Source organism: Aethalodelphis obliquidens, unplaced genomic scaffold (genome assembly GCF_003676395.1).
Source record: "Aethalodelphis obliquidens isolate GAN/ISIS:26980383/991018 unplaced genomic scaffold, ASM367639v1 scaffold12, whole genome shotgun sequence".
Taxonomy (NCBI): domain Eukaryota; kingdom Metazoa; phylum Chordata; class Mammalia; order Artiodactyla; family Delphinidae; genus Aethalodelphis; species Aethalodelphis obliquidens.
Window position 1 is genome coordinate 17,817,480 of NW_020837956.1, and position 20,161 is coordinate 17,837,640.

Consider the following 20,161-nt stretch of genomic DNA (forward strand, 5'->3'; position numbering starts at 1 on the left):
AAGAGCAGATGAGGCTTTATGAACTGTCTAACCTGCATGGGATTAATCTTCACCGAGCGTTCAAAGCACTCCACACATTCTTTAAACTCTTTGCTTCGCAGATGGAGGAGGCCTTTGGAGCGCTGGGCGCGAGCACTGCGGTGCTGAGACAACTCCCAGGCCTGGTCGTAGTAAGAGTGCTCTCGAAGGACATCTCCAAGCAAGCAGTATAGACTTGGTGTTTCTTTTTTCTCCAGCTCTTGCCTGAGGATTTCTTCTGCCTAGAAATAACAACAGAAATAACTAAATTGCTGAACAGTGACAAATGCCTATTTTTTAGCACATATACAATCTTTTATGTCACATGATCCAAAATTTTATTTTCAAAGTTTGAGATGACCTGCTTATTTCATGCATCTAGCACACAGGCTGAAAAAAAGAGGAACAGTAGGAGATCAATATGGTACAAGTAACAGAGGAACAAGAAGTAAGAGGCGAACACGCTTTGCTGGCCTCTGGAATCCTCAAGAAAAGGCCCCGAGGAGAGGCTGACTTCATGATACTGGGGGGGATTCACTTAGCTCCCCTTTTCCCTGCTCCCTGCTCCAGTTGTCACCACTGTGACCATTTGTTAGAGCAGAGCCTTCAGTTCACCTCCACCCAATAGCAATGAAAAGTATGTTTTCCCTTTTTAAAAATGGTATGCTTCAGGAGCCTGGGATCGCTGAAAAATTTATAAAAGAAGGGAGAGGGTACAATTTAACAGGCACTGCTAAACACCTACCTCTTAACCGAACTACATCACACCTCACAGATAAAACCTGCTGGAATTCCCTGGTGCCAGTAGTTAGGACTCCGTGCTTCCACTGCAGAGGGCACGGTTCGATCCCCAGTTGGGGAACTAGGATCCTGCATGCCGTGCAGCGTGGCCAAAAAAACAAACAAACAAAAAACCTTGCCAACATGAGACCTGCTTCCAGACAGTCCATTCACTGTAGAAATTAAAGACCATCCTCAGTACATGGCTTGGGTATTATTCTCATGTGTCCACAATTCGGATTCACCTTGTCACCCAAGCTAACTCTGTACTTGTGACATATACTATCTCACTTCCCCCACCCATGTCTGTTACCCACCCCCACCCCCATTTCTGATTAATTTCAACAGAGGGCAAGAAGCATGGTAGCAGCTCTACTTTCCATCCTCACATACAAATACTTCCACATGAACAGCAGTGGGGTCACCAAATATGCCAATACAGCCTTGGCCGAAGTGGATGGAGATAACCAGGAAGCCATCCTTTGGTAGCTAGAATGGTAGTTTAGACCCCCTAACTTGCATGGCTGGCAATCTTAAAGTCTGTATATCTTATTTTCTTTAGGTTCAACGTATCTATAATTTAAGTCTTAAGCAGTCTAATTTTTGTGAAATCTTTTAAAAGACGGCTGTGCTTCTGAAAGTGTCTTCGGATGCTATGGCCTCTTTTGCATTTCTGATACAGTATGGGTTATGTAGGTCTTTTAGGCTAGTCTGAAAATGAAACCAGAATTTATAAAACAGGTTCTAAGAGAAAACAATTCCAAGTCCTAAATGGCCAAAATAAACATGAAGTTTTCAAATATAATCCATGTAATTCCTTTATTCACAGATAATACAGCAGTTATTAATGTATCTAACTATAATTCCGTATTCGATATATTTTCAGTAGGTACATTTCAATATACTTTGTATTTAATATATTTATTTTTATGTATATACGTGTATGTATTCAACCAAATTGTGTATAACAGATTGTAGCCACAGCAGGATTTTTGCTGAAATGACCTTACAGTGTAGTTGAGGCATTTCTCTTGACAGCACGTCACTAAAACTCGAAACCCACACTCTCCCACTTCTGCTTTAAACTGCTAGAGTGGATTCTGTGGTCTGCAATTAAACAGTGACCATTACAGTAACTGGGTACAGAAGTTACTGCTGTCAGTACACTCCTGAAAAAAGTGAAACTTTAGTTTTATAAGGAACCTCCATACTGTTCTCCATAGTGGCTGTATCAATTTACATTCCCAGCAACAGTGCAAGAGGGTTCCCTTTTCTCCACACCCTCTCCAGCATTTATTGTTTGTAGATTTTTTGATGATGGCCATTCTGACCAGTGTGAGATGATATCTCATTGTAGTTTGGATTTGCATTTCTCTAATGATTAATGATGTTGAGCATTCTTTCATGTGCTTGTTGGCAGTCTGTATATCTTCTTTGGAGAAATGTCTATTTAGGTCTTCTGCCCATTTTTGGATTGGGTTGTTTGTTTTTTTGATACTGATACCATATAACCCAGCAATCCCACTACTGGGCATATTCCCTGAGAAATCCATAATTCAAAGAGTCATGTACCACAATGTTCTCTGCAGCTCTATTTACAATAGCCAGGACATGAAAGCAACCTAAGTGTCCATCGGCAGATGAATGGATAAAGAAGATGTGGCACATAGATAGAATGGAATATTACTCAGCCATAAAAAGAAATGAAATTGAGTTATTTGTAGTGAGGTGGATGGACCTAGAGTCTGTCATACAGAGTGAAGTAAGTCAGAAAGAGAAAAACCAAGTACCATATGCTAATACATATATGTGGAATCTAAAAAAAAAAAAAAAGGTCATGAAGAACCTAGGGGCAGGATGGGAATAAAGATGCAGACCTACTAGAGAATGGACTTGAGGACACAGGGAGGGAGGGGGAAGGGTAAGTTGGGACAAAGTGAGAGAGTGGCATGGATATATATACACTACCAAACGTAAAATAGATAGCTAGTGGGAAGCAGCCACATAGCACAGGGAGATCAGCTTGGTGCTTTGTGACCACCTGGAGGGGTGGGACAGGGAGGGTGGGAGGGAGGGAGATGCAAGAGGGAAGAGATATGGGGACATATGTATATGAATAACTGACAACCTTGTTATAAAGCAGAAATTAACACACCTTTGTAAAGCAATTATACCCCAATAAAGATGTTAAAAAAAAAAAACATGAAATTTTGTAATTGGTTATCTGATCTGGTTGGAGTTGAAGACAATGAGGATCCAGTGATCATGACAGGGTTTAGCGTCACTAGTCCATGACATCCAGTGATGAAAGGATTACTTAAATTATCACCTGCGGTAACTTAGAATGAAGCACCGATCTAATGCAAGGCTTTTGCAGTTTGAGTGACAGGACACTGTGAGAGAGCGCAAGACTGTGAGGTAGGTCAGCTGCTCCTAAGTTCACTGGACAGCTCAAAAAGAGAAAAGGACACTCAGTGTTTTAAATCCTCAAGGCCAGAGAACCAGGGAATTTCTATAATTTCCTAAAAGAATTTGTTTTCCTTGTCGCTGCCAAGCTGGTACAGGCAAAAATCAGATGCAGGCATTGCTCTTGTAGGATTGCTGAATTACAATATAGGATGAATTCACTTTCACTAGTTCTATGTGAAAGTTAGGGCATTTGATTGGGTTAATCAAATATGCTTTACTGATTCATTTTATTTCCTCTATTGCCTCTTAGCTACACATCATTTTATTAAATTTTCATGATTGCTCTAGGGCTACTCGTGTGCATCTTCAATTGATCTAAGTTCATTTAGAGTTAATACTGTATCACCTCACCTTTCTCATGTCATAAGTGGCCTTCCTAAATTTCTGTTCCCCAGAAACAATGAACTAAACAACTGCTATTGTTTTAAGCCACTATGTTTTGATGTGGTTTGTTATATACCAATAATAACTGCAACAGTTGTTTAAAGCGAGAGGGTTACTCTAGTGCCAGTTACTTCGTCGTGGCCAGGAGAAGAGGGCACTGATTATAAAAGAGCAAGACCCAAGAATTTAAATGGAGACATTTGGGACGATTCAGATAACAGAAAACCCCCAGATTCTATGGAGTTTCCTAAGCCAGCAGAGGCAACCCTCCCCTATCTGATAAGACTAGTGCTACCTTGCTTAAGGACAGTGTAACAACTACACCTCAAGGAGTTACCTTGCAAGAGAATGCCAATTCTCTCCTATTACCTAACCCCTCCCACCCCTCATTGCCTCCAGACATGTAAATGGGTTTATACACAAAAAGAACTGCAAGATTTTGTTACTTTCTACAGAGAAAACCTTGGGACCATGTGGAAAAAGATTCTAAGGGAGCTAGACCATAGACAAAGAGGATCATAATTTTAAATCAGCTTAATGTAGACACTCATCAGAAAATTTTGATTCACAGTTCTAACGCAAGCAGCTGGGGATGCTTCCAACTATTTGCTCAACTGCTTGACTAAAACCTAGACTCAAACATGGCCAAAACGAAGGCTGAGATGCCAAAAATTCCTTGGTGTAATATGGAAGAAAGAATCCAACAACTCAGAAGAAAAGGCTGTTGTTAATTTAGCATTTGCAACCTGTTACCCACCCTACCTGTGTCCCCCATTAAGGCCAAGGGGATACTCCTTTCACCCTGACTTTGAGAAATACATTATACCTGGGAGTATCAGCATTTTGAAAAGTGCTATAGTAGATATCCTATGTAAGCTGGGGGTAAAGCCGAGAGGTCCTTCTGTTAAATGGGCTTCCTGATTTCAGTGGGGATGATCAGAAGCCAAGGTAGCAGAGACTTGCTGATAGCCCCTGGAAGCAAGACGAACACAGTTCTTTGTAACAGGCACATCCAGAGTGATAAGTAGAATGGTGTGACTAGCATGGATCATAGGTGATGGCCAACTGATCATAAAGATTTTTAACCAAATTAGATAAACAGCCAACTAAGTACAACTTGATCTACGTAAGACTTAAAAAAAAAATCTAGATTTGGAGACTAGATGTCTGACCTGAATCACCATGCTGACACACTGTCTCTCACCCAATTCCTATCCCTGAGTCATTTCACAGACTCAGAGCCTCTTATAAGCAAACAAATACCTAAGCAAGCAACTCAGTACTGGTGAGAAAGGACCCTGTGATAACATAACACGTGTATACCACAATTCTTCTTCCCTAAATAAGTAATTATAACCATTTACCAGGTAATTTTATCCTGGGGAAAAAGAAATACCTCCTCTTTTCAGGGTTGATTAGCTCTTAGTTACTGCTAATCCCTGGGGACCCAGAATATCACCATGTCGAGTTAGCGGGTTTATGGGAGATACTAAGCCTACCATGGGATGGACTAAGTCCCGAACCCACCCAGTGGTTACTTCCCTAGTTGAATACAGAGCTGAATTACATACATCCAGCAACAAGCAGAGTCCACAGTGAGTGCTACTGTGGGCCAATAAAGGGCCAAGTGAAAGCCTCCGAAGCTGCTTCTCCTCATTAAAAGAGAAAACCCAAAGCAACACCGCATTATCTATATAAACCACAGACATGTGCGCCACTATCAAAAACTTGAGAGACACTGCAAAGTGTGTGTGTTTGTACGTGTGTGCATGGGCCGTTTAACCTACCCATTTAAATTGAGAACACAGACGGGTCCTGGAAAGTGTCATAGATTATTATAAACTTAATGTAATGGTGCTCTAATTATAGCTACTGTTCCAGACATGATCTCTTTACTGTAGCAAATAATCACAGCCCCTGACATATGCTAAGCAGGTACTGATACAACAAATACATTTTTCTCTACCCAATAGCCAGGCAACATCAAATGCAGTGGGCTTTAACTAGCACAGAGAAAGGTAGACTTCCCTGTCTTTCCTCAGAATTTCATAGACTTATGGTATAATTCAGTCTGCAAGTACCTTGATTGTCTCACTATTCCATTAGGCCTTACCAGTCTTGATGACATCATGCTAATAAAAAAGGTCAAGAAACTAAAATAAAAAATTATATGCCAATGTCAACCAAAAACCAATTGGAAATTATATACTCTTGTCACTGTAATTTGTTATTAGGAAAATTTTCATTTATAAAAATTCATTTTATACGTTCCTTAGAAGGAACTCATCTATTAAATAAAGCAAGATATGTAAAATAAATGTTTATGTGTTATTTTTGTTATTATTTCTAGTTATTTTTGTTCTTATATGCCCTAAGAATGCTTCAATATCTAAACCTCTTTTGAAGAAACTACGTTTCCCCCCAAATCAGAAATTCTTCTTTACATATACAACACAATCTATAAAATACTCTGTGTCTGGGAATTCCCTGGCAGTCCAGTGGGTTTGATCCCTGGTCAGGAAACTAAGATCCAAAAAACTGGCCAAAAAAATAAAAAATAATTAATTGTATTAAAAAATACAATACTCTGGGCCTATTAGTAGTTTGTCACTTTCCAAATAAGTAAACTCCCAAGTAAAAGGACTAAACCACTGCATAGTCATATGTACCAGATCATGCTATGTATTTGCTTAAGCTGGGAACTACGTTTCCTAAAATCCCTTTCCCTTCTGATTTCGTGTTAGAGTTGGTCAGAAGGGAAACTTGCTAAGGATTTGAAAGGCAGAAGTAAAGCAACAAACATCCTTTACTCTTGGAAGGTTGTCATGGTTAAATATGACATCAAACAAGAGGCAGAGATGTCCTGAAGATCCCAGCTCGACCATGCTCTATGTGTCCATCTTGTCTTTCCGCTTGCTGGCCCTGCCAACCAATAGCAATCCCAGGCCCACCATAAGACACTTCACTTTGGACCCACGGAGCTTGTAGCTACAGAGATCCAACAGCTTTCCACAGACCTCTCCACAAGTTCCTTCTTCATCCTCCCATTGCAATGGCTGGAAGTACGTGGCTTCTCAGATTCCCCTGTAAGTTCTGACTGATGCACTTGTGCCAATGCTTCAAGTGGATCGTTAAATGATTCTTTCCCTGATCCTCTTACTCCCTCTTTCACTCCTTCATCTTCCTTCCCACATGTGTGTAATATCTAATTCTTTTAGCGAACCTCTATTCCCCAAAATACTCAAAGTGGCTCTGCTTTCATAAACAAAACCTGAATGATAAAATTGTTTTTTTTCATTTTTCCTTTTAAATGCCTTACGTGTCCTTCCATCTGACAGTATTTACAGATTAGTTTTTATTCAGCACATTATTAAATGCATTATCTCACTTAACCTCTGTAATAATTCTGAGAGGTAGATACTAATATGCCCATTTTTAAGACAAATACAAGTTTAGATTCCTTGATCAACTGGTAAGCCCAAAACCAAAACCTACTAAGTTGAAAAACAGGACCTTGATTTCAGGTTCAATACTTTTCCTATTTTCACATCAGCAAAAATGGTGGTATAAGGACCTCTAAAATTTCCCTGCACCACAAAAGCAACAAAGAAAACTGGAAAAAAGTGTTAGAATCAACTTTTTCAGAACTCTGGAAATTAATCAAAGATTTGAAATAACCCAGGGAGTGTTTATTCAAGAAAATGATAAAACTCTTGGTAAGAACAGCAAGCTTTGTGTCATTTTAACATGTACCATTCCTATTCCCTCTTCTCCAGCTCTGCACTAGCCTTGAAAACCAACAGCATATTATCATGGGAAAATTATCAGCCCAGCAGCCACCAGAGGGAACAAAATGGGTTTGGAGCTCCTCTGAAGTTTCATTCCCAGAAAATTGTCTGGTGGTTCCCTGGAAGAGCCCACTTGCAAAGCTGTCTTTACTTAACCTAACTCTGAACTTGTCCAGTGACTACCCTTTGTCAAAAACAATTAGAGACAATTAATTAATTCTGCAGCTGCCTGAGGTAGTAACAGCTGGGACAAACAATAGGCTATACAAAACACTTAAAGGAAAATAAGGGAACGAGATATACATAAGGGCTTTGAAAAACTCCACCATATTGGTGGGAATCTAGAAGTCCATGCATGTGTAGGGCTGTGCACATGTTCAGGAAAGACCTGAGAAGGCCCTATGCTCTCACCTCAGGATGACCCTGAGGCTTTGCACAAGCAGTTAGTGAATGCTAAGGCAGAGTTGTCAACTGCCTGGCTAAGTGCTGAAAGCGTACCCCAACACACACACACCTAGAGCCCACCATCAAAGACTGGGAGACTTCTTAATTTAGGCATTTAAGGAATTTTCTGTCCAATCATTAGCTGACCATTGAGCTAACCAATCTGAAACTACACAAAGAAACAAGAAAGTATGGCCCTTACATGGGAAAAAAAAGTAGAAACCATCCCTGAGGATGTCCATATGATGGACTTAAAAGACGCTTAAAATCTGCTATTTTAAATAATGCCTAGTACAAGGACTAAGAAACTCAAAAAGAAAAAAAAGTAAAAGAAATGACAACGGAATTAAAATGGTATACTAGAAGTAGAAAACAACCATTTAGCCACAAAGAAGGCAGTAATGGGGAAATAAAAAAGACATATAGAAAACAAAATGACCAACATACATCCTACACTATCAGTAATTAAATTAAATGTAAAGGGATTAAATACTCCAATCAAAGGCAAGATTGACAGAAAGGATTTTACAATTATGATTCAACTAAATGCTGTCTACAAGGGACACACTTTAGATTCAGACACAAACAGATTGAAAATTTTTAAAAAATAAAAAGGAAGATAACACATCGTGGAAACAGTAACCAAAAGAAAGCTGGAGTAGCTATACTAATATAAGACAAAATACACCTTAAGACAAAAATTGTTACTAGAACAAAGAAAGGCATATTTTAATGATAAATATTCACTCCATCAAGAAGATAGAATAGTTGCGAGTATATACTCACCTAACAACAGAGCCCCAAGCAAAAACTGACAGATCTGAAGGGAGAAATACAAATTCAACAATAATATTTGGAGACTTCAACATCCAACTTTTAATAATGAATAGAACAACTATACAGAAGACAGAAATAGAAGACTTGAACAATGCTATAAACCAACTAGACCCAACAGACACTTAAAGGACACTCTGTCCAACAACAGTGGAATACACATTCTTCTCAAGTGCACACAGAACATTCTCCAGAAGATATACTATATGTTAGGTCATAAAATGTCTCAATAAATCTGAAAGTGTAGAAGTCACACAAAGGATATTCTCCAACTACAATGGGATGAAATTAGAAATCAGTAACAAAGAAATTTGAGAAATTCACAAATATGTGGAAATTAAACAACACACTGTTAAATAAACAGTAAGTCAAGAAAGAAATCACAGGGAAATTGAAAACACTTTGAGATAAATGGAAACAAATATATAATATGCCAAAACTTATGGGATGCAGTGAAAGCAGTGCTTAGAGGAAAATTTACAGTTATAAATGCCTATATATCAATAATAAATAATATCAATTCTGGAAGATGGGTCTGGAGGGCGAGAGTGGGGCAGCTTCCAGAAGAAGGTAAGAAACACTAGAGCAGTGACTCTGCTTGGTCTAAATTGGCCTCTTTTTTCCTCAAATTCCTATCCCACGTTTCTTTAGATAAGTCAATTCTTTCTCCTTGAGCACTTACACCTCTTCATCCTGCCGACAGACTTATCTCCCCCAAGGGCAATGCTTGCAGGCAATATATTTGCTCTCTTCAATTAGTCACACCCTCAGTCTTCCTCACTCTCTCCAAAATGTTCTATTTTCTCTTCCCTCCTCCACTTATCCACTCAATTTATATAATTTATTACCAAATAAAGAACTAAAAAAGATGTGCCCAGTGAACATAAATAAAGCACAAGGGCTTGTAATATCACTTCTGCAGTGTCAAAATGTGGGTGGTCAGAAATCTTCACAGAATGTGAAAAGCTTTAGTATTTCTGGCTTCCCTACTGGAAAACACAGATGTATGTTCTTACACAATACAAGAAATTTGTCATCTTAACATCTATGAAGTAGGATAAAAATACATTCCCAAACATGCAAAGGCATACTTCAAGTGGCAAATGGCTGAAATGAACCTGGGGTGCCTACAGGAACCTGCAAACCCCAAAGACCATTCCCTTACCCACACATATATACATATCTTACATATCTATTTTATTTTGTAATTCCACACAACTAATTACTATTCTTAATACAACTTTACAGCAATGACTAGGCACAGTGAATCTCAGCATAAAATTAAGTCAGCCAAGACTTACACAGAACCTTATGAATTATGGCTGGAATAACACTCTCCTTACTCTACCCGGAAAACCTGCAGTGCTTAGAGCAAGGGTCACTCACTCAAATGCCCAGAGATTCTTGCCAATTATTGAGAATGAATAAAGTAGGCTGGCAATTGAACATACAAAGGAAGGAGCCCCTCCTCAACTCCAGCCAGCGCAATAATATGGGAATTTGCCCCAATGTTTCCACATCATTTGATTCTTTAAGAGAAGAAATCTAAATTTTTAGATGAAATTGCCTGAAAATGCTTACTCTAGTTTTTTTTCAAAACACTATGTAAGCCAAACAAAATACCTCTTGCAACTTCAGATTTAGAAAATTAAACTCCCACCCTACAGTGGATATCAACTGCTCTTTTTCCTGCTCAGCATCTATTCTCTGATCTTCTGATTCCCCTTCCCTGAGGGAAACCATTCCATGTGGTACAGGTAGGGCCTATCAGAGGCAAGGGCACATGCCTCAGGCAGTTCAGAACTTTTCTGTTACAGCCATGGAGTTGACTGTATTTTTCCAATGGGATTACTAACCTTGAGCTTCCAGGGGCCATCTTGTCTGGCTCTTTGAGAGCTAACATCATCTCAGCCCCTGGATACGGCTATCATGATGGGTCTACTAGAATTTTCAGTTGCATGAACCTATAAATTCCTTTTTTTGCCTAAGCTAGTATATGTTGGTTCTCTTAAAACCAAAAGGGCCCTAACATGTCCCTAGAAAACTGTGTTGCATAATTCATTCTATAGACTTCGAACAATAAGAAGATCTGTGAGGGACTTCCCTTGTGGTACAGTGGTTAAGAATCCACCTGCCAGTGCAAGGGACACGGGTTCCAGCCCTGGTCTGGGAAGATCCCACATGCCGCCGAGCAACTAAGCCCATGTGCCACGACTGTTGAGCCTGTGCTCTAGAGCCCGCAAGCCACAACTACTGAGCCTGCATGCCACAACTACTGAAGCCCGCATGCCTAGAGCCTGTGCTCCGCAACAAGAGAAGCCACCGCAATGAGAAGCCCGCGCACCGCAATGAAGAGTAGCCCCCGCTTGCTGCAACTAGAGAAAGCCCGCGCGCAGCAATGAAGACCCAACTCAGCCAAATAAATAAATAAATAACAAATTTATATCCAAAAATTAAGATGAAGAATTAGATGTGAAATGTACCTAGCATTTTGTCAGGCACACAGTAAGCCCTAAACTAATGTTTGTGTTTTTTCTCAATCCCTCCACTGGAAAACCAGATTGGAAAGCAAGATGCTTGAGGCTTCACTACTAGGAAGAAGGATAGAAACTTGACACAGTTTCTAGAAACATTAAAATTTTCTATAAATAATCATATTAGTCACTGTGTTCAGTTTCTCCAAAGACAGAAGAATTGCTGTTGTCAACTGTTAAACAGGTGTTTATGTAACCCAGGTGTTCATGTAACCCAGGTGTTCATGTAACAGGACTGGAGGAAGTAAGGACAAAGGGGAAAAGTACTGATGCTACAAGGTTAAAGCTGAATTTTTCCACTCAAGGCTGATTTCAACCAAACATCAGTTTTTTATGAAAATGTGTGGAATCACAGGAGGAGGCCCTGTAGATCTCAGAGAAAGAATCTGTACAAGATACAAACTGAGTAGAATGTTGCTTTATAGAAGGATAGCAGTGGGAGAAATATTTTGCTGGCCAAGTAGAACTTGGAATCTACACACTTCCATCTTAGCATCTGTCACACTATACTAAAGTATTCTGCTCACAAATATCTGCACTATCAGACTATAAGCTCCTTGGAGGTAACTTTTTTTCTCATTCTCATCTTTGGAATACCATTGCCCAGCACAGAGCAGGTACTCTATAAATGTTGGATGAATTCAACTGAAACTAACACTGAAATCACAAAGGGCTTCAGATTCTAAATAGAGACATAAAAGATTCTTCCTACTGAGAACAAAGGGAGAACATTTTGGGGACATGCTCTGGCTGACATCAACACTGAGCATGACTAAATTAGGAATGATCTAACAACAAGTTAGTCCTAGCAAACAGAGAGGTCATACAGCAGAATCTGAATTTCACAGGCCCTTCTCATGCAAGTGATCACACCTAAGAAGTGACTCTCCTTAGGACTAAAAATACCGAGGAGCAAAACTGACAGCCTGAGTTCCGTACCCTGGTGATGTACCTTTTGATCAAACAGTCCAGTGTTGAGAGGTAACTGAGAATTTTAGATATATGCAAGAAAAAAGTTAATATAGTGAAAAATATGCCATATTGGGACTCACTTACATTTATGAAGGTATATTTTTCTACAAGCTGTTATATGGGATATTCGGGTTTGAAGCAGGGACCCTACCCTAAGCACACTAGGATTCCAGGAAGCACCCTGTCAGAGACAAGGCCCTGCATTTGGGGTAAAGAATATGGGTGAAAGTTCAGTTCAGTATCTAATAAAAAGAAAAATAAAACATTTCAAGAAAATTATTCCTACTTGAGTCAGAAGGAATTATCAAAACAAACTGCCCTTCCTGGCTGCGATTTGGGCCTTGATTTTGTGAATGAGAGGAAGGAATTAAAAATTCTAATGTGCGATAAGAGTGGCCCTCATCTGACACTGCATCTGGTCAGTATGTAGGTAGGGGAATTGGTAGACCAACAACTACAGGAAGCTCTCCTGGCAAAAAAATGAAGGTGGGGAAATGAGCTCTAGACCCAGAGATGGTACTAATTATAACGAGTGCATTTGAGGACTACAGAAATGACAGAATTAGGCTTAACAAGTAGAGGTTTGCTCCAAGGGGACCAATAAATGGCAGGCTAAGAATTTAAAGTCATATTATGAATTAGATTTGGCCATCTGACAATAGCTTCAGGTTTTTAAAAGTGTGTGTGTGTGTGTGTGTGTGTGTGTGTGTGTTGTGCGTACAGCTCAAACAACTTTGGGCATAGTCTAACTCAGTCTTTTCCTCTGAAGCACAGAGGAAAATGGATTCTAATTTTTACTACTGCAGAGACTGTTTCTCAAAAACAGGGAGCTGGACCACTGGAAAGGTGCTCTACTGCCCTTGACCCAGTGAATGGGACGAGAGGGCAGAACTAAGAGAGCACCAAAGAACCTTGTACTCTTATGGCTGTCACAGACAATCCTTCTAGCAGAAAGGCAGTTTATCCCTAGCCTACATTCTTGTTCTGTGAGAGGCAACTGAGAGGTGAAAAGTACAAAACACTTCATCTCAGCCCAGTCGCTCACTCCCCTTTTCCGTGGGGTGATGCCTAGTCTTATTCACTCTCTGACTGAGCCAACTATTCACTAATTGCTCTTTACATTTATGTGTGTAACTGCACCACGCTCTGGCTTGATTTTTCAAAGGGTACCTGCCAACATAAATATTCCAGGTCCAAGATAAAACAGAATAATTAAAAACAGCCCTTGTTGGGCTTCCCTGGTGGCGCAGTGGTTGAGAATCTGCCTGCTAATGCAGGGGACACGGGTTCGAGCCCTGGTCTGGGAAGATCCCACATGCCGCGGAGCAACTGGGTCCGTGAGCCACAACTACTGAGCCTGCGCGTCTGGAGCCTGTGCTCCGCAACGGGAGAGGCCATGACAGTGAGAGGCCCGCGCACCGCGATGAAGAGTGGCCCCCGTTCGCCACAACTAGAGAAAGCCGTTGTGCAGAAGCAAAGACCCAACACAGACAAAAATTAAATAAATTAAAAAAAATTAAAAAAAAAAAATCCCTTGTTATCCAATTAGTTGGTCATCTCCTATTTGTACACCAAGTTATATTTTCAGTTGTTTTGCCTATCTTCCTCATTCAAGTGAACACAACAGGTTTTAACTTACAAATTGACCATCAAATTTTAAGGGATTAACAACAACCAGGATGGGGGGCAGATGCTGGGGAAGCAGTGTGGGCTTTAGAGGAAAGGAAGGTCTGACCTTGGATTCCAAAATCTGCCACTTACTAAGGCTAATCAGTAGAGTGGCAAAAACAATTCATACTTTGTAGGCTGTTACAAATATTAAATGACAGTGAGAAAATAATTCTATAAAGAATGTAGTACATAAAAGGCTCTCAAAATTGCATTACATAATAACAGCATGCTCACAGTATCTTAGCATCTGCAGAGCAAAAATAAAAGTTCTCGAAGGCTCCTATTTCTATTCCTAAAATTAAAAGGTTGAAATGAGAGGGGTGAAATGTTATGATTTGTTTTTGGAGAGAAAATATATAGCAGGGGTTGGAGAGGTATCTTTCACCACATGTAAAGTCCATAAGGAGTGTCTACTTGGAGATTTGCTTCAATGCAATCACTATTCTACGAACACCTACTAATCATTCATTCAGCAAATATATTTAAGTTCTCCCTAGGCTCCAGGCCTGTGGTAAGTGTTGGCGAGACAGCTATAAATAATATAGACACAAGTCTGGCTCTTAAACAGCTTACAGTTTAGCAGGTGAGCTAAGCCAGCACATGAAGGATAAAAGCACTGCTGGGTGTTATAGGAGCACACAGGAGAATATCACCAAATCTTCAAGGGAGATTTCAGGGAAAGTACACTGTAGGAAGCAATCACCAAAGAGACATCTGAAGAATAAGGAGTGAGCTAAGGAGGACAAGTTCTAGACAGACAATAGCATGTGCAAAGGTTCTGAGGTCAAACAATGCTGAAAATTCAAGAATTACAAGTAGTTTAGTCCTACCAGAACTTTGGGCACAACCTGGATGAGTGAGTACAAAGGGGGGCAAAGCAGAGATAAAAGAGTAGGTAGTGACTTCCCTGGTGGTCCAGGGGTTAAGACTCGGTGCTCCCAATGCAGGAAGCCCGGGTTTGATCCCTGGTCAGGGAACTAGATCCCCCATGCCGCAACTAAGATCCCATGTGTGGCGACAAAGACCCCGCATGCTACAACTAAGAGCTGGCGCTGCCAAAATAAATAAATAAATATTAAAAAAAAAAAAAGTAGGTAGACAATGCAGTTAGCAAGGTAAGCAGGAGTCAGATCATGAAGTGAAGACCATTCACGCTAAAGAGCTCTGAGTTAATCCTGGAGACACAGGGAAGTTCCTGAAGAGTCAGAACAACATGATCAGATTTGCCTTTTAGGAAGCTTACTCGACTGTAGTGTGAGAAAAGAACATGTGGGAACTCTCTTAAATCATATAAAGAAACTATCTTAGAAAACCCCAACCAAATGTTAAAAAGAATCTCAGCTGTTTTAGAAATAAAAGATTTACTTGGCAATTTAAAGGAAAAAAATGTTAAAGCCCAAAGGCTACGATGATCTGCAACTGTAGCATAATGAAAGATAAGGCTCTGCATCTCAGGTAAGCCTTGTTTCCTAGAAACAAGAGAAAATAAGAGAGGTCCCAACCTGAATCTCTCCACTTCCTTCCCCCCTGCCCTCTCCAGGCAGCCTTACGCCTGCTCAGTCTTTTGTCTTTTCACTTATGGACCCAATTTGAGCAACAAAATAAAACTTTTGTTATAGAAAAGCCTTGGGGAAACTGCAGTGTGCCAAATAGCCTTAAAAAATTAAATGCTAGGAAAAAAAAAAAAAAAAAATTAAATGCTAGCAGATGAGAACCAGTTCTGACCCCAAGGTCAAGCAAAACTAATCCTGGCTATTTTGCCAGTGGTCATTAAATAACGAGAATTTCTGTAGGTAGTTTCTAAATTAGAAAGTCTGAGATCTTACTAGTGGGGTGCAAACATGAGCACCAGAGCATAATAATTAGACTTAGATACTTTTCCGAATTTGCCTTTCAAAAATAAATTATGCCATTAAGCACTAAATGCAACGATTAAAATTTCACAAACTTCTACTTAAATCAAAATGTGGTGACAACTACTGGCACACAACCAAACACTAAAAGAATCTTAGCTGTTTTAGAAATAAAACATTTGCTTCCAACTTGACGCAAATGTTTTTAGGGTCTATGATTAAGCTGATCTGTAAATACAGCGTAAGAAAAACAGGTAAGGGAAGTCTTTTATGTGGCAAATAAAAAGCTAATATCAAGATTTTGAAGGATGTTTGGCTGTAACTCACAAAAGACTTGAGACAAAGTAAATGACTATACATTCCTAAAAATTAAAATATGCACATTTTATAGAGTGATTAAAAACATAGGAATTTATCATTACTATAAGACATTTCTTATAAGGTTATGTGCAAATTTTAAAAATAATAATACCACAACTACTTTAGGAAACATAGTCAAATCCATTCCATAGTCCATCCATCCAAAGGAATGGACTCATTATATATATTTTTTTACAATAAGAGAAGGTCTCTACTTTCCATACTTTCTAAAAATAATTAAATAAATTTAATATTTCAAAATGTGCTTTGGGTATTTGTGATTCACCAACTTGCTTAATTATTTCAAAAATCACTATTTCAAATATTTCCATATTTTTATATACAGTTATTATTTGTTCACTGACCGATGTGAAGAATGATGCAATGGGAACTACATCAATGGTATCCTGGGAGTCAAGATACCATTCATTCATCCATTCATTTCTTTGTTAAACAAATATCTGAGTACTACCTGTGTGCCAGACAATGGGCACTAAAAAAAAAAAAAAAAACTTAAGTCCCTGAAGAAACATAATACTATATTTCATCAAATGTGAGATGCCATCAATAGTAAGACTAACTCTTAACTAATAAAGAAAAAATGCGGGCTTCCCTGGTGGCACAGTGGTTGAGAGTCTGCCTGCTGATGCAGGGGACACGGGTTCGTGCCCTGGTCCGGGAAGATCCCACATGCCGCAGAGCGGCTGGGCCCGTGAGCCATGGCTGCTAAGCCTGCGCGTCCGGAGTCTGTGCTCCGCAACGGGAGAGGCCACAACAGTGAGAGGCCCACGTACCGTAAAAAAAAAAAAAAAAGAAAAAACGCTTTCAATTAAATTATGACACACTGCCATGGATGAATCACATCAGCCTCTCAGTGCTTTGATATTTTTTTAAATCTATTCAGAAAAATTTGGCAATTTTTCCTGCCCTCAATACACTGCTTGAAATTTTAAGTGGCAACCATTTTTTCACAGATCTCAGTACAAAACACAGCTTCATTTACTTTGGGATGTCTTCCTTTCTTGGCTGCCATAAAGCTTTTAGTGTTATTAAAGAAAAGTAAATGGAACTGTGATGATTTTGCCAATGGCACATGTTCACTTCACTAATGCTAAATTCACACCTCTTGACCTTGTTTTGGTCCTTTACTGTGTGTTCAATAACTCTGTGTTTCAACGCCATATCATAAGGGAATCTTTTTGAAGATATCTTAAATGGCAATTAAACCCAACATATGTAGAGCTGACACTGTGTACATAACTCAATTGAAATGATGATACTAAATATAGCTACAACTAAACTTGTACAAGCACAAGCAATTACAACCTGGCCAAATGGCCACCTGACTGACAGCGACTAACAGATGCCATCAAGCGACAGATATATTCCAAAGACGTTAAAATGTGAAAAACATTATGTCTTAGAATCAGTAATAGCAGCAAACACTCACACAGCACTATGAGGAAAGCACCATTCTATGTAGTTTACATACATTATGCCACGAAAACTTGTAAGGTAGATAGATTATGTGCCTCTAGATGAGGAAACTGAGGCTTGGGGGCTAGGGGATGTTTGAGCAACCTGCCCCAATATCACAAAGCTAGCACGTGCCAAGGTTAGCTTTTGAATCCAGGCAGTCTGGGCTATGCTTTTAACCATTACGTCATGTGGTCTCTTAAGTTATTAATCAATAACTAGCTTTGTGACCTAACCCGAATCGTTAGAGACTCCTTTCCTTACCTGGAAAAGGAGAAAAATGGAACGGATGATTATGGAGCCCTTTCCCAGGATGAAAATATTATAATTCTATAATCTTCTATAGTAACATGTTATCACCATGGTAGTCTCTCCTTAACCCAATACAATTCAAAGACCTTCACTGACATTAGTGATTAGTGAAAGGAATGTAACTTTTACTATTAGTCTAAAATACACACACTTAGAAAGGTATTAAGAAACAGACACACACGTACCACCATTTCTCTTTTTCAGGGTGACGGCAAAAGGCTGACTGTAGACACAAATGATCCAATTTGTGGGTTTTACTCTGCCTGTGTACTACATTTATGATAGAAATTTAGCCATTTAAAATTTTAATCCAAAATTAACAAATGATTTCAATGTGTCCATTGAACATACACACACTGCATAGTCCTTTTTTCTTTCTTTAAAAATTCTTTTCATTTATGAGGGAAAAAACAATAGATTAATAACAGATGCAAATATGGCAACATTCTCTCTCTTGACCCAATTTAAAGGTGGAATTAAATGTGCATTACACACTTGACAACTCTTCTGCCCCAAGGCGGGGTGGGTTGTCACACTCTTTGGATTTTCTACAGGCCAAGCCAGCTGCCCTCCCTCCTAGGTAACCTTCCTTCAGACCCACAGCCTCTGATCATAAGGCAACACAATGGTGCTTAAAATAATTTCTAATAGTTCATTTTGAAGTTGTCTACAGAAGGAGAGTTAATAAAGGAAAGAGATCGCAAGGTGCAATGTGTTTAAAGCTTTCATTATTTATTCACAAACATCAAATACTGTATCAGTTTTGGGCCTTGCTTTTCTCTTTTATATACACATACACATGCAGACAAAATAACCTGCCCCAACGGAAATCAGAGAAAACATTAAAAAGATTTCTGGGGAAAAAAGTGAAAAAAGGAATATAAGTGAACTGTTGGCAAAAGTAGGCTTAAAAAACAAGTGAGAAGACGCTCAAAGATGAAAGGCCCTGGCCAGTACACAGAATTTTACTATTACATACCTTCCCATGCTGCCCAGCTCTTTCATAACAAATGACAACATCTTCCCACATTTCTAGCTTCTCAAATATCTGAAGGGCTGAACTGGTACATCCCAACTCAAAGAGTAGACTTGCAAGCTGGCGCTAGAAAATCAAGTTAAAATAATGAACAATCCTTTACACAAAGACAGATTCCTATTCCACTTGTAGGTATATCCAATCTGCCATTTTAAGCATCTGCTTACTGTATTAAATGCCTAATTTCTACAATTCAACCTCTACTAATTAGAAATTTGCAATCATTCAATACTTACCTTTACTTTAGCAAGCCTCTTTAGAGGGGGTAAGGAATTAAAAAACAATATAGGAACTGTTCAAAACACTCAATATATCAATTTTTTCCCAAGAATTCAGAACTTAAAAGGCAAAATCTGTATTTCTTCATTACCTAGAGATTCTATATAGGACAATCTCTGTTGTAAAGCTGATATCCAATAAATCAATTTTTAAAACTCTAGTTAGAATGGCCATTATCAGAAAGACAAGAGATAAGTGTTGCTGAGGGCGTGGAGAAAACGGAACTCTTGTGCACTGTTGGTGGCAATGTAAACTGGTGCAGCCACTACAGAAAACTGTATGGAGGTTCCTCAGGAAGCTGAAAATAGAACTACCATATGATCCAGTAATTCCACTTCTGGGCATATAGCTGAGGAAAATGAAAACACTAATTTATTTTAAGCACATCCTAAAAAACTTAGCTACTAATTTCCCAGTCCTTGGCAGATAAAAGGGTACAAATTATGGTAAGGTGAGTGAAGGTTAAATATATTCAAAAATAAACATACTGTATATTATAAGTGATCCAACCTGCAGGAATAGAAAAACAATATTAAAAAGGTTTAAATAGTAGGTGAGACTCTTGAAGGTCTGGTTTCAAAATTCAATACATATTTAAGAGTTAAGAGGCTTATGGACATGGAACATGCAGGACTAACAAACTTAGAAAGTAAAATGAAATATGCCTGAAAATTATAAGCTAACATATTATCGAAATAAATAAAAGGGATGGTCCAATTCTTCTGTATCCTATGAAATACAAGAGAATTTGGCTATTTTAGAATATGTGGTTGGACATTTTCAAAACCTGAACATAGCATGTGGGAGCTGGAATAAGTCTTAATGCTCATGTAGTAAGTAGTTTAATCTTTTCATTTAACAGATGAAGAAAGTTATGACATCTAAGCTGATATGATCTTTAGCTAGCAGTAAAGATGAATTCTCTTTTTATAATAAACTATGCTGTTACTT

The 20,161-nt window shown here is 39.0% G+C and overlaps 1 protein-coding gene across 3 annotated transcripts in view; it reads right to left on the reverse strand.

The window, feature by feature from the left end:
- Positions 1 to 20,161, reverse strand: part of TTC27 (tetratricopeptide repeat domain 27) — a 180,713-nt gene that overhangs the window by 58,797 nt on the left and 101,755 nt on the right. For all 3 annotated transcript variants that reach the window (XM_027113427.1, XM_027113428.1, XM_027113429.1), the window contains 2 exons: positions 18,875 to 18,997; positions 33 to 260 (listed from right to left, as the gene is read on the reverse strand). In XM_027113427.1, coding sequence (XP_026969228.1) covers positions 33 to 260; positions 18,875 to 18,997 — 351 coding nt within the window. The remainder of the gene's footprint in view (positions 1 to 32; positions 261 to 18,874; positions 18,998 to 20,161) is intronic.